At 67.3% G+C, this 11,777-nt stretch overlaps 1 protein-coding gene across 5 annotated transcripts; it reads left to right on the forward strand.

Moving 5' to 3' along the window:
* Nucleotides 1-296: 296 nt before the first annotated feature.
* TRABD (TraB domain containing) lies at nt 297-8,503 on the forward strand. 5 transcript variants are annotated; one of them, XM_065945737.1, is made up of 10 exons: nt 297-361; nt 4,844-4,910; nt 5,128-5,206; nt 5,533-5,699; nt 5,801-5,941; nt 6,347-6,457; nt 6,549-6,688; nt 6,898-7,070; nt 7,147-7,258; nt 7,359-8,503. In XM_065945737.1, exons 2-10 carry the CDS (start codon nt 4,878-4,880, stop codon nt 7,534-7,536), a joined length of 1,134 nt encoding a protein of 377 aa, XP_065801809.1. In that variant the 5' UTR covers nt 297-361; nt 4,844-4,877; the 3' UTR covers nt 7,537-8,503. The 5 variants fall into 5 exon arrangements, with proteins under 5 accessions (XP_065801809.1, XP_065801796.1, XP_065801814.1 ...); XM_065945724.1 differs by having other exon boundaries at nt 299-361; nt 5,026-5,206; XM_065945731.1 differs by lacking the exon at nt 297-361 and adding an exon at nt 2,277-2,418.
* The last annotated feature ends 3,274 nt before the right edge of the window (nt 8,504-11,777 follow it).

The raw sequence follows: 11,777 nt of genomic DNA on the forward strand, positions 1-11,777 counted from the left end.
CCTGGGACTCGAACCCACGTCCTCGGCCGCTGCTAAGCCCTCGGAGCCTGGCGCGCTAGGAGGGGCCAGGTGGTGCTCCTTGCGCGCGGCCTCCTGGGAAGTGAAGTCCTCGCACAGTCGCGCGCGGCCGCCTGGGAACTGTAGTTCGCAGGCGCGGATCGGGCCTGCTGCAAGCGCAGGCAGAAGGCGCGCCGGACTACGCTTCCCGGCAAGCCGCGCGCCCCGCCCCCCCCCCCCAGCCGCCCGCCCCGGCCGCAGTCCGTCTGGCCGCCCCGCCCCGCGGCCCCGGCCCGCCCCGCCCCGTCCCGTCCGGTGGGCGACGCGCCGCATGGAGGCCGGCTGAGGAGCGCCGCCCCGCCCGGTACGCCGCGCGGCTCGGTCCGGGGCGGGGGGCGCGCGGGGCGGGGGAGGCGGCGGCGGCAGCGGGGGCGGTCCAGACCAGGCCCAGCCGTCCCGCGGCACGCGGCCCCGGGCCGGAGGGTCAGCGCCGGCCTCCGCGGAGCGCGCGGGGCTGAGGGCGAGGGCGCCGCCGACTGGGGCCGGGGCCGGGGCCGGGGTCGGGGTCGGGGTCGGGGCCGGGGCCGGGGCCGGGGGTGACGGCGGTCCGAGCGGGCAGCCCGGCTCCGCAGGGGCGGCGACGTGGCCTCGGAGGGGGCCCTGGGCCCTTCGCGGCGCCGGCGGCCTCTGCCGTTCAGGCCGAGGAGTCGGGGCTGCCATATGGAGCCCCGAAGCCCAGACTCCGAGGCCCGGCGCGCTCTACTCACCTCGATTCTGGGAGCAGCTTTATTGAGATGTAACTTACATGCCGCAAAGTTCTCAAATGCGTCTCTGTGAAAACTGTCCCGAGAAAGAAAAGCGAGGCTCATGGAGAGCAGGAAGTCCTCGGCGTCACACTTGGGGTGTCAGGGCCGCCGCATCCGGAGATGGGGGACCTCCATGTGTCTTTCTCTGGGCTCTCGGAGTTCCCCGGAGAGGAGGGTGTACAGGCCACCGGCTCGCTGTGCCCCCTCGAAGGCGGCAGTGTTTCTGGGCTGTCTCCCTGGCTGTCGTTGCCCGCCCCCTTGTTGTGTGACTGGGAGGGAGTCCCCTGACCTTGGCGCCACTGGGCAGCCTTGCAGGATGGCGGTGATGCTGCGGTGTCAGGCCTGGGGCAAAACCGCCAGGAGAGGGCCCAGTATGGTGGGCAGGAAGGACCCCACCCCCCAGTGCCTCCGAGGAGGTCAGCATGGGGACGCCCACTGGGCAGAGTGCAGGTTCCAGGAGGGTTGGCCAGGTGTGCTAGGCCTCCAGCTCAGGTGTGACTTGACCCTTTACCCATATCCTGACCTTTGCCACAGCTCCATAAAACAGCCTGCCAGACCCGGGGGGGGGGGGGGGGGGGTTCCGGTGGCTTCAGAAGTGGGGGTGTAGGGGTGTAGCTTCAGGCCACACTCTGCTGCCTCCCACTCAGTCATTTTTCTCTACAGCCTGTTGTCTGTCCAGTTTGGGATCCTTAACCTGAGCAGGCAGGCCTAGTGGGCTGGTTGGGAGCTGGTTTTTCTGGAAACTCCATCTGGTGCTGGTCAGCTCTTGGCCAGTAAGGGGAAGCCAGGCTGGGGTCTGGGAGGCGTTTCTGGCTTCCGGATTTTTAGAGGCAGATGGGAGGGAACAACTGAGTGTGATCATGACAGAATACCACCGATGGGGCTAAAACAACAGTTTCCTCAGAGTTGTGGGGATAGACAATTCAAGACCAGGGTTCCTGCTGCCTTGGTTGCTGAGAGGAGCTCTTCCTGACCCCAGACAGCTGCCTTCTCACCATGCACTCCCAGACCAGCCCTCCTGGGGCTCTTCCCAGGAAGGCTCTAGTCCTATCCTGGGGCCCAGCCTCATGACCTTCTCATCTGAGTCATCTCCCGGAGCCCTTGCCTCCTAATTTCATCCCATTGGGCTCAGGGCTTCAGAATATGAATTAGAGGGGACACAGCCCAGTCCATAGCAGTGGGACCCTGAGAGGAGATGGCAGCCCATGGTCTGGCTCCCAGCCGGCTGCCTGCTGTCCTGGGTCTGTGCTACACGGGGCACTCAGCAGGCTGTTTGCTGCGCTAGCTAACACCTTGTCCAGCAAGAGCGCCTGACACGTTCCCTGGGGGTCCCCAACGCAGGCGGGGCTCTCCCTGCCTGTGAGCTGGTGCATTCTCTGGTGAACCCGGCAAGATGGGTCCTCTTGGGGGTCAGGGGCTCCCTGGCATTTGGAGTCTGTTTCCCGTAAGTGTGTGGGTGGAGCCAGATCACAGTTACGCCCCTCCTGCGGAGGCACCTCCTGGTCCTCCTGCCCCAGGGACGGACGCCGACGGGCCATCTGAGCGCGGCACACCCTGTGCCCATCATGGGACGGCTGGGCGGCTGCTCGAACCACCCCAGCCCTGGAGGCCGGAGGTAGGCGTCTGGGCAGGTTGGGGGGGCTGCTGAGGTCGCATCGTGCCAGGTGGCAGTCTGAGAGCAGACAGCCCTGCGGACATCCCCCCGCAGCGCAGTTGACTGACAGCCCAGCTGCCTGTTTGCTGGAGGACCGGCCTCGGGCCACCCAGCTCAGGAGGCCTCCCCAGGCCGCGCTCCCTAAGTCCAGCGCGGTAGTGACAGCTGCTGGGGTGCGGGGAGAGCACCTGGATCGGGCGGCAAGTCTGCTTTGTGCCGGCTCCCCAAGGGCTCGGCGTTGTTGGCTGGGTTGCTGGGCGGAAGCCTGGCCTGGGCTCCCTGGGCCTGAGCATGGAGCCTGGGGTCTGCTGGGCTGGTCTGCCAGGACCTGTCGTCCAGAAATCCTGTGGCCAGAAACGCCACCTGCGGGTGTGAGGAGGTGGAGGCTGGGCCCTTGCTCCCCTCCAGGCAGCTGAGAGGTCGGGTCCCGGCTGTAAAGATCTGGGGGTGCGTCATGCTGGGAGGAGGGTTGATGACCCTCTGAACTGGTCCTGAAGGGGTCCACCAGGGGCCCTGCCTGAGCTTCCGGGAAACCAGACGCTGGGAAGTGAGAGACGCCTCTCAGGCCAGGTACCTGTCCTGGGGCACTCCGAGTGCTGGGTCTGGGTACTGTGGTCGTGGCCCAGCTGTCTGGGGGCTCATGGCCCGTCTGCCCCCTGGGACAGAGGGTGGGTCTGGGGGGCCGACCAGACTGCAGCCCCCAGGCCCTGGGGAGGGAGACTGAGGCTCACTGGCCTGCCTCCCGCTGGCTGTCACACAAGCTTCCCGGGACAGCACGGACGCTACCTGGAGCAGCTTCTCTGATCCTCTGGCACCTCGTGTGAAGGAGACCCAGGGGGCTCTCCTGGGTCTGCTAGGGAACCTGAGAGGAGGGCGGGCCAAGCCAGACACCGCAGAAGCAGCTTCCTGTTTCTGTTCCCGTGGGGCCTTTGGTCTGTGAAGCGGGAAGGAGGCGGCCCTGGGGCTGGTGAGGCCAGAGAGCCGCCCTCTGCGGGGACCGGCCCCCGCAGCGTGGCTGCTGCTCCGGGTGGGGGGGCGCCGGGGCCCGGCCTGCTCAGAGCCCACGCTGGCCCCCTGCCCCCCGCAGAGGCCCCCGGCTCTACCTGCCGCTCCTCGGCTGGGGCCTCACCTGGGGCCTGTCAGTCCCTCTCGGGACCCTTCCCCCGACTTCATTCCCGGGAGCCCCAGGCCAGGACGCAGGTGCTCCTAAAGGGGCTGGGAACGGAGCCCAGGCGAGAGTTGGGCCCAGGGTCACAGAGTACCCGGGGGAGGAACTTGACCTGGTGTCGTGTTTATTTTATGGTCTGTATTTCCTCTTCGTTGTGAAACTGGAGCTGACGGGGCCTTGGGCGTGTCCTGCTCCCTGCGTGGACCTCCCGGGGGCCCCCCCCGCAGTTCACGTGTGACCGCGTGGACGCGAGAGCCCACCACGGCGCTGAGCCAAAACCAGATCAGAATCGCTGCTCACGTGATGGTCCCGTCACCTGTCAGATTCTCCAGTGGGCTCAGCCCGTGGGTGCCCCGCAGGACCCCAGCTCTTAGCTCAGCTGGAACCGAGGCTCTTTCAGTTTCTGGTTTGTTTCCAGAGGCACCTTGGGAGGTCTGGGTGACGGATGTGGGGCAGGCACTGCTTCTGTCCTCAGTGGGGGCGGACAGAACGCCACGTCCCAGCCCCTGACATCCCACCCACCCCTGCACACACCCACCCCATTCCTGATACCCCCACCCTGCCCCCTGACACCCCAACACCCCTACCGTGTCCCTGACACCCCCACTGCCCCTGACCCCCTGGTTTTCTCAGGTGAGAACAGTCTTCCTGGGTCCAGCTCCTGGCTGGCCTCTGGTAGGAACAGTGCAGAGGCTCACGGACGACCCAGGGGACTTGGTTTCTGGCTCAGCTTCTTAGAAGCAGGCTGGGTTCTCAGTGACGCCAGCACAGCCGGGCCATCCCCGATCCCTGCTCCCTGCTCCCTGCTCACACCCGTGTGAGACTCACACCCATGACGACACTGCTGGGATGCGGGCGTCACTGCCCATGAGAGCAGGGCTGTGGCCACGCGGCCTCCCATGCCGGCCCCACACACAGACTCCCTCCCACCGCTTGGTGTCATTTTTTTAGGGAATTTTATAAATTTTGTTTTTGTTCCGAAGTCAGAATGGAAGCACTCAGGTCTGGCCAACTCCCCCATGGGGTGTCCCCCTGCAGGGCAAGCAGAGCGGGCGCGTCCCAGCTGTGGGCGACTCCAGGCTTGCTGCCCTGGCGTCCCCACTCTGCGCTCGGGGCCCAGGGCTTGCCCGCGGGTCGTTCCAGACGCCGAAGCCCCTGGCACACTGATCCCATGCCCAGCCCTGGGGCCCCAGGTGAGGACGGCCCCTGTTTCCTCAGGCTTCACACGTCGCTGCCAGAGCTGCTGCCAGCCATGGAGGGGCCGGAGGAGCAGCCACCCCGCGAGGTCAGAGGCTGGGTGGGCCTGGGGGACGGGTGCAGGGTCCCCGGGGCTCCTGGGGTCACACCGCCTTTTGTGCCCAGAGGCACCTCACCGGTTTTCCCACCGTGTTGCTGACCAGCTGAGGGCCACGCCGGGCGCCATCGGGAGCATGTTGGGGGCACATGGCCCGCGGTCCCCCAGGCTGGGGGCAGCACAGCCTCAGCGCCTACTCCCTCTGCAGGCTGACACGGAGCCCGTCGTGACTTCAGGGGCCTCAGAGGCGGTGCCCAGGGTGCTCCCCGGAGACCCCCAGAACCTGTGTGCGTGCTCCCCAGGTCCCCGTGGGGTGGGGCTTGGGCGGGGTGACCTCCCGAGGTTGTGGTGAGCCGGGGCCCCGACCCAGCTTGGGGTGTTCGGGGGTGCTTGAGCGTGAGCCCCCTCCCCTCCTCGGGTTGGTGGGCTGGGGGCTTCAGAGTCACCCTGGAGCCCATGGGCCCTGCCGCAGCCTCTCCTGGGCGCCTCGGCAGCCTGGGGCTCCCACCCAGGCCCCAGGACTCTCATCCTGGTGGGTGAGGACCAGAGGCTCCAGACTGGGAAGGACCCCGTGCAGGCTGGCGTCCCTGAGCGGGGGCTCACTGTCCCGCAGCCGACGTGGACGCGTTCAACCTGCTGCTGGAGATGAAGCTGAAGAGGCGGCGAGAGCGGCCCGACCTGCCGCGCACGGTGACTGAGCTGGTGGCGGAGGACGGCAGCCGCGTGTACGTGGTAGGCACGGCCCACTTCAGCGACGACAGCAAGCGGGACGTGGTGAAGGTGAGGCCGCCTCCAGCCGCGGGTGGGGCCGCCGCGGGGCAGGCGCGTCCAGGGCGGGGCCCTGGGCCGGGCGGGGCCCTGAGCTGGCGTGTCCGCGGCAGACCATCCGGGAGGTGCAGCCCGACGTGGTGGTGGTGGAGCTCTGCCAGTACCGTGTGTCCATGCTGAAGATGGACGAGCGCACGCTGCTGCGCGAGGCCAAGGAGATCAGCCTGGAGAAGCTGCAGCAGGCCATCAGGCAGGTGCGGCCATCGGGCGGGCCGGGCCTGGGGCTCTGCCCGAGGGGCCGGAGGAGAGCCGGCTGGCGCCCCAGCCCCGAGGCGGGAGCTGCTCTGGCCCCAGGGACCCCGGGGGTGCTGGCAGGTCACAGGGGTGGGGAGGGGGCTTCAGTGTGTCCTGGGGCCGCAGGCCGAGACCCCCACTGCGTGTCCCTCCCCGGGGACATAGGACCCAAGGGAGATGTGGACAGGGGAGTCGGGTCTGGGCTGGAGGGCTGAGGGCAGGGGGCTCCGTGGGGCCACGGGCAGGCCGCCGGCCCAAGCCTGCAGGCCGCTGGCGTGTGGTGGACACGCCTACCGGCGGCCTGCGGAAGGTCGCCCCGCCCCGCCCCCTCGCGGCTGACACGCCCCCCCCCCCCCCCCATACAGAACGGCGTGGCGTCAGGGCTGATGCAGATGCTCCTGCTAAAGGTGTCCGCCCACATCACCGAGCAACTGGGCGTGGCCCCCGGCGGCGAGTTCAGGGAGGCCTTCAAGGAGGTGGGCCCAGGCCCGACTGGGGGCGGGGGATCGGGAGTCGTCCCGGGGCCTGGGGTCCCCCACCTACACCCCACACCCCACCTCTACCCAGGCCAGCAGGGTGCCGTTCTGCAAGTTCCACCTGGGCGACCGGCCCATCCCTGTCACCTTCAAGCGGGCCATCGCCGCCCTCTCCTTCTGGCAGAAGGTCAAGCTGGCCTGGGGCCTGTGCTTCCTGTCGGACCCCATCAGGTAGGTCCGCTCAGCCTCCTGACTGGGGATGCGGCCAGCTGCCTCATGTGACCCACAGTGACCGCCCCGCCGTGAGGCCTGCTCCCCGAGTTCCCGGGCTGGGTCTCCTCGTGCAAGGCCGCCCCTCCCCTCCTTCCATGGGGTCCAGATGGGGGCGAGGGACACCCCGCCCTGGGCCCACTGCCTCAGCGCCGGCCGCCTCCCCCCAGCAAGGACGACGTGGAGCGCTGCAAGCAGAAGGACCTGCTGGAGCAGATGATGGCGGAGATGGTGGGTGAGTTCCCCGACCTGCACCGCACCATCGTGTCAGAGCGCGACGTTTACCTGACCTACATGCTGCGCCAGGCTGCCCGCCGCCTGGAGCTGCCGCGCGCCTCCGACGGTGAGCACAGCGCCCGCGGGCACGGGGCCCCGCAGGGAACGGGGGTGCTAGGGTGCTCATGCGTCTCCCACCCCAGCCGAGCCCAGGAAGTGCGTCCCCTCCGTGGTGGTGGGCGTCGTGGGCATGGGCCACGTACCTGGCATTGAGAAGAACTGGACCACCGACCTCAACATCCAGGAGATCATGACGTGAGTGCTGTGCCCCGCACGCCCCCGCCCTACCGCCACGGAGTCGGGCTGGGGGCTGGGACCGCCCCCTCAGCCTGCCCAGCCCGCCCTCCCTCCCCAGCGTGCCCCCGCCGTCCGCCTCGGGCAGAGTGTCCCGCCTGGCCGTGAAGGCCGCCGCCCTGGGCCTCCTTGGCTATGGCCTCTACTGGACGGGGCGCCGTGCCACCAGCCTGCTCCTGGCCCTGCCCACCGCCCGGCACTGCCTGCAGAGGCTCTGCGACGCCTGGCCGCACAAGTAGAAGGACAGACTGGAGCCAGCGCGCCCGTGCGGGGGCCGCCCCTCGGGGGTCTGGCCCAGCTTCTGCCCGCCCCCAGCCTGCCCAAATAAAAGAGTTGTTCACTGTCTGAGCTCGGGCTTCCCCGCAGCCCCTCCGCACACCCGCTGTGGGCTGTTAGGAGGCTCACCGGCCGGGACGAGCCGAGGGGCAGGGGCGCGGGAGGCCGGCCAGCCCCTTCCTCACTGTGCCTTCTCTCCGAGGCCGGCTGCGGGGGTGTCTCGCAGGGGGTCGGGGCCACTCCCTGGGGGCAGGCTGCGGCCATGCAGCCTTGGGGTGTCCTCTGGGGGCAACTCGGCCAGGCTCAGGCCCCCAGGAAGCGCCAGCAGCACCTCTGCCTGCAGAGATTCTGTGTTTTGGGCTTTTAAAAATGTCTGAAACTTTTTTACTCAGGTAATTTTAACTTAAACTGAAGCAAACATCAGGAAATACTAGCCTTAAATCTGGTTGGGACCGAGAACATCTTTTTCTTGAGTCTCAGTCCTGGGAAGATGAGCTTGTAGGGCACGTCCGCTCCACTGTGGGCAGCCAGGCCGGCCCCGCTCCTGCCTCCAGCTGCCGGGGGCCCAGGACCCCACCCTCCCGGGTGGCTGACCCTGCTACCTGTGCAGCTGGTGGAGGTACCCAGGGTCGCCCTTGCCCTCTGGACAGATGGTGCCTGCCAGCAGGGCATCCACCTTGCACGGGACCCAGCCTGGGTGCAGTCGGGCCCCACACCACACTGCCCTGTCGCCGCCTGTCCGCGTGTCTCCTGGTCTCCTGGTCTCCTGTCGGGGGCGTAGCGTCTGGGGCCCACTGCCTCGTCTGATTGTGTGTGTTGACTCAGTGTCCAGATGAGGTGAAATCCACACCACGGGCTGGACCAGGTCATTGTCATTCACATGCTCGTATACCCGTCCCTTAGAAACTGAAATAAAATCTAATTTTGGAAGCCGTCTTGTGAAATATGTGGGAAGGGGGCTCAAGTGACAGGTGGGTCGGGGAGGCGCCAGCGTGCTGGGGGCTCCCCCCACCCCCGCGGGGCCCTGCCCTCACCCTGCGGCCCACGCAGCAGTGCTGCCCAGCCCAGCCCAGCTGGGAGGAGGCGGGCTGGGACCCGCAGCTCAGATCGGTCCAGAAAGCCCAGAGCGGAGAGGGGCCTTCCCCCCAGAACACACGCTCGCCCACCCCACAGGGGCCTCCTCTGTGCTGCTCTGCCCCGGGCCAGCTCAGAGGGGCCGCATCCAAGGCCAGTAAGAGTGGCCGGCGGGCACAATGAGCTGGGAGCCCCAGGGCTCCTGGGCCTCCCCCTGCCAGGGCTCTTCTCTCCACTGGTGCAGGCAGTGGACTGGGACCCCCAAGGCCTGGCCGGGTGGGGGGGGCAGGAGGGGCTGGGTGGACACTGACCCTTCACCCAAGTCTGCACCCTGTAGGCCTCTCGCTGCCCATGAGGACCCTGCGGGGTCCCTGCCCTGAGCAGCCCAGGGAGGGGCAGACAGGGACCAGGCTCCTCCAGCCCCAAGTTGAGGCGGAGGAGGGCAGGAAAGCCAAGGCAGGCAGGTGAGGGCCACATGGGACCCACCGGGTGACCACGGCAGGGGGGGGAATCCAGGGCGGGGGCAGCCTCTTTTGGAGGAGGCAGCGACGGTGAAGGGACAGTGACCAGGTCGTGAGTCACCTGCTGGGTCACCTGCAGGCCCTTCTGGGGCCCTGGTCCCCGGAGTGCTCTGAGCCATCCTGGCCGCATCTCTCGGGGAGGGGCCGCTCTGAGATCCTGGTGGAGAATCCCGGGCCCAGTGGCGTGTGTACCAGCCTGCTGGGGAGCCCGCACCCCCCTTCCAGGATGTGGCCGGCAGCCTGGGGGGTGTGGACTCTTGTGTCAACTTTGGTAAAAACAAGAGACGTCACCGTCGAAGGTTGGGAGGGAAGGTGGGGGCCAGCCACACCTGCCCAGAGACCACCGTCAGGCGCTAGCTCCTGGGATGCAAAGGCTCTGAGCCTTGGCTCCAGGCAGGAAAGGCGAGGAGATGAATCACAACGCCAGATACAAGTTAGGTATAAAATAACCACCAAGCCTGAAGCCTGGAGAGTTACTTGAATCTTCACCCTGGGAATTTTAATGTATTCCAATGCAAGTTTGTATTACATTGACAAGCAGAAAAGCAACAAGGTTTCATTTTTCAAATGTATGACAAGTGCTCGGAGGAGGGTGGACTGAGAAACCAACGGAGAGGGGCCTGTGGGCCCACCCAGGCGCTCAGCATAGGAGATGCTGGTGTCCCTGCCCCCACCCGGCTTCTCTGCGAGGGGGGCACGGCCAGTGGAGACTGGGCCGGGGTGCCGCTGGACTCTGAGAGGTGCTGGCAGAACTAGAGACTGGGTCCCAGGACCTCGTCGGAGAACACGGCAGGGGAGGCCAGTGCGGCAGGCCTAAGCCTGGGGCCCCCCCACGGGTGACCCCTGAGCCTGGGCCCCCCCCACGGGTGACCCCTGGCCGGGGCCGGAGCACACCTGGGGCCTGGCTCCCCGCCCGGCCTGCGCACCATGCTGCCGGCGGACCTGCCTGATACAGATAGCCACACGCTGCGGGCCCGCTGCGACAATGACCGCGTGGACCTCCTGGACCAGTTTTACTGGCCGCCCCTTGCCTGGGGGTCTGGGGGCTCTGCTGACACCCCCCTGCCCACAAGCGCCCCATTTTGCTGACACGTTTTCCAGGCTGGGGGCAGGGGAGAAGGCTGAGGCCCCAGAGACCCACCTTCTCAGCCTACCGCTGCCAGCCTGTGCGCTCTGGGAAAGGACAGTGCTCCCGGGGCGGGGGGCGGGGGTGCCAGGGGCCCAGGGTCCATGATGGGGGTGCAGTCAGGGCCACATGGGGTCACGGACAGCAGGGGGCTGTGCACACACACCGGGGCCCCCAGGCCTCGCGGCCTCACTCAGCGCGCCTGCCTGTCGGCTGAATTTCCAGAGAGGAACCAGGAAGGGGCCGGCTCAGGCCCCCACAGCAGGGCCGCGTGGGCCCACCTGCACAGGACGGACTCGGAAGGTCTAGAGGCCAGACGGCCAAACGGGGAGGCAGAGTCAAGGCTGCAGGGCAGGGAGGGCCACTGCCGCTCCTGGGTTGACCTGCTGGGACCACTGGAACCAACCAGATGTTCCCTCTGCTGTGCATGGCCAGTAGGCACCCGCAGGCTGTCAAAACCCAGTCCCACCATTCCAGAGTGCGGGCAGGGCAGGGGCTGAGGGTGGGGGGCGCAGGTCTGGAAGAGGGGAAGCTCAGGCCGGTCTCTCAGGCAGTTAGGAAGGAGGCTGGGCATGGAGGACTCTGCCTGCAGGCCAGGTGAGGAGACCCCAGGTGGGCCCAGGGGGAAGGGCAGCCGTCTGGCTGCAGGAGACGGCTCTGGGTGCCAAGCACCACCAGACCCTCACCGCGTTATCCCCGTCGTTCCTGGGAGCACCACCCCCACCCCAGGCAGACGGCAGCATCCTTGCTCCTCTGGGGAGGAGGACAGGAGCTGGAGTCAGGGCATCCCCAAGGGGGCGGAGCCAGCAGGGCAGAGTGGGGTCACACGAGGTCTGGGAGCCGCGAGGCAGCCCCTGGAGGCAGTGACATGGAGAGCCCCCCATGTCAGAGGTGGATCGGGGCTGCTGGACAGAGCAGCCTGAACAGGAGGGCGCTGGGGAGTTTGTCCAGGTCTCAGGTTTTGCTCCGGAGAAGGCAATGGCAACCCACTCCAGTACTCTTGCCTGTAAAATCCCATGAGCAGAAGAGCCTGGTGGGCTGCAGTCCATGGGGTCGGGAAGAGTCAGATAGACTGAGCGACTTCACTTTCACTTCTCACTTTCATGTATTGGAGAAGGAAATGGCAACCCACTCCAGTGTTCTTGCCTAGAGAATCCCAGGGATGGCGGAGCCTGGTGGGCTGCCATCTATGGGGTCGCACAAGAGTCAGACATGACTGAAGCGACTTAGCAGCAGCAGCAGCAGCAGCAGCAGGTTTTGCTCTGGGCCGGGGTGGACGGGGGCTTGGGAACTCCTCCGAAGACCACCCTCTCCAGGCAGGCATCAGCGGGTCACCTGGGGGCCCCACACGACACTTCTGAACTGGACTCAGGAGTCACTCTGCACACTGACCCCGCCTCCTCACCCAGGCAGGCCCTTCGAGGCCAGGCTTGGCCCTCCCCACCCCGCGCCCGCCCCAGCCTCCTGGGCGTCCACCGGGGTT

The sequence above is a fragment of the Muntiacus reevesi genome, chromosome 1 (assembly GCF_963930625.1).
Source record: "Muntiacus reevesi chromosome 1, mMunRee1.1, whole genome shotgun sequence".
In the NCBI taxonomy this organism is placed as follows: Eukaryota; Metazoa; Chordata; class Mammalia; order Artiodactyla; family Cervidae; genus Muntiacus; species Muntiacus reevesi.

Bases quoted from the DNA above. Each gene is read 5' to 3' on its own strand.
- TRABD (XM_065945720.1), top strand. From the start codon at position 2,197: ATGGGTCCTCTTGGGGGTCAGGGGCTCCCTGGCATTTGGAGTCTGTTT. The intron at 6,689-6,897 runs GTAGGTCCGCTC...GCCTCCCCCCAG, and splicing joins TTCCTGTCGGACCCCATCAG to CAAGGACGACGTGGAGCGCT. The intron at 7,071-7,146 runs GTGAGCACAGCG...CTCCCACCCCAG, and splicing joins GCTGCCGCGCGCCTCCGACG to CCGAGCCCAGGAAGTGCGTC.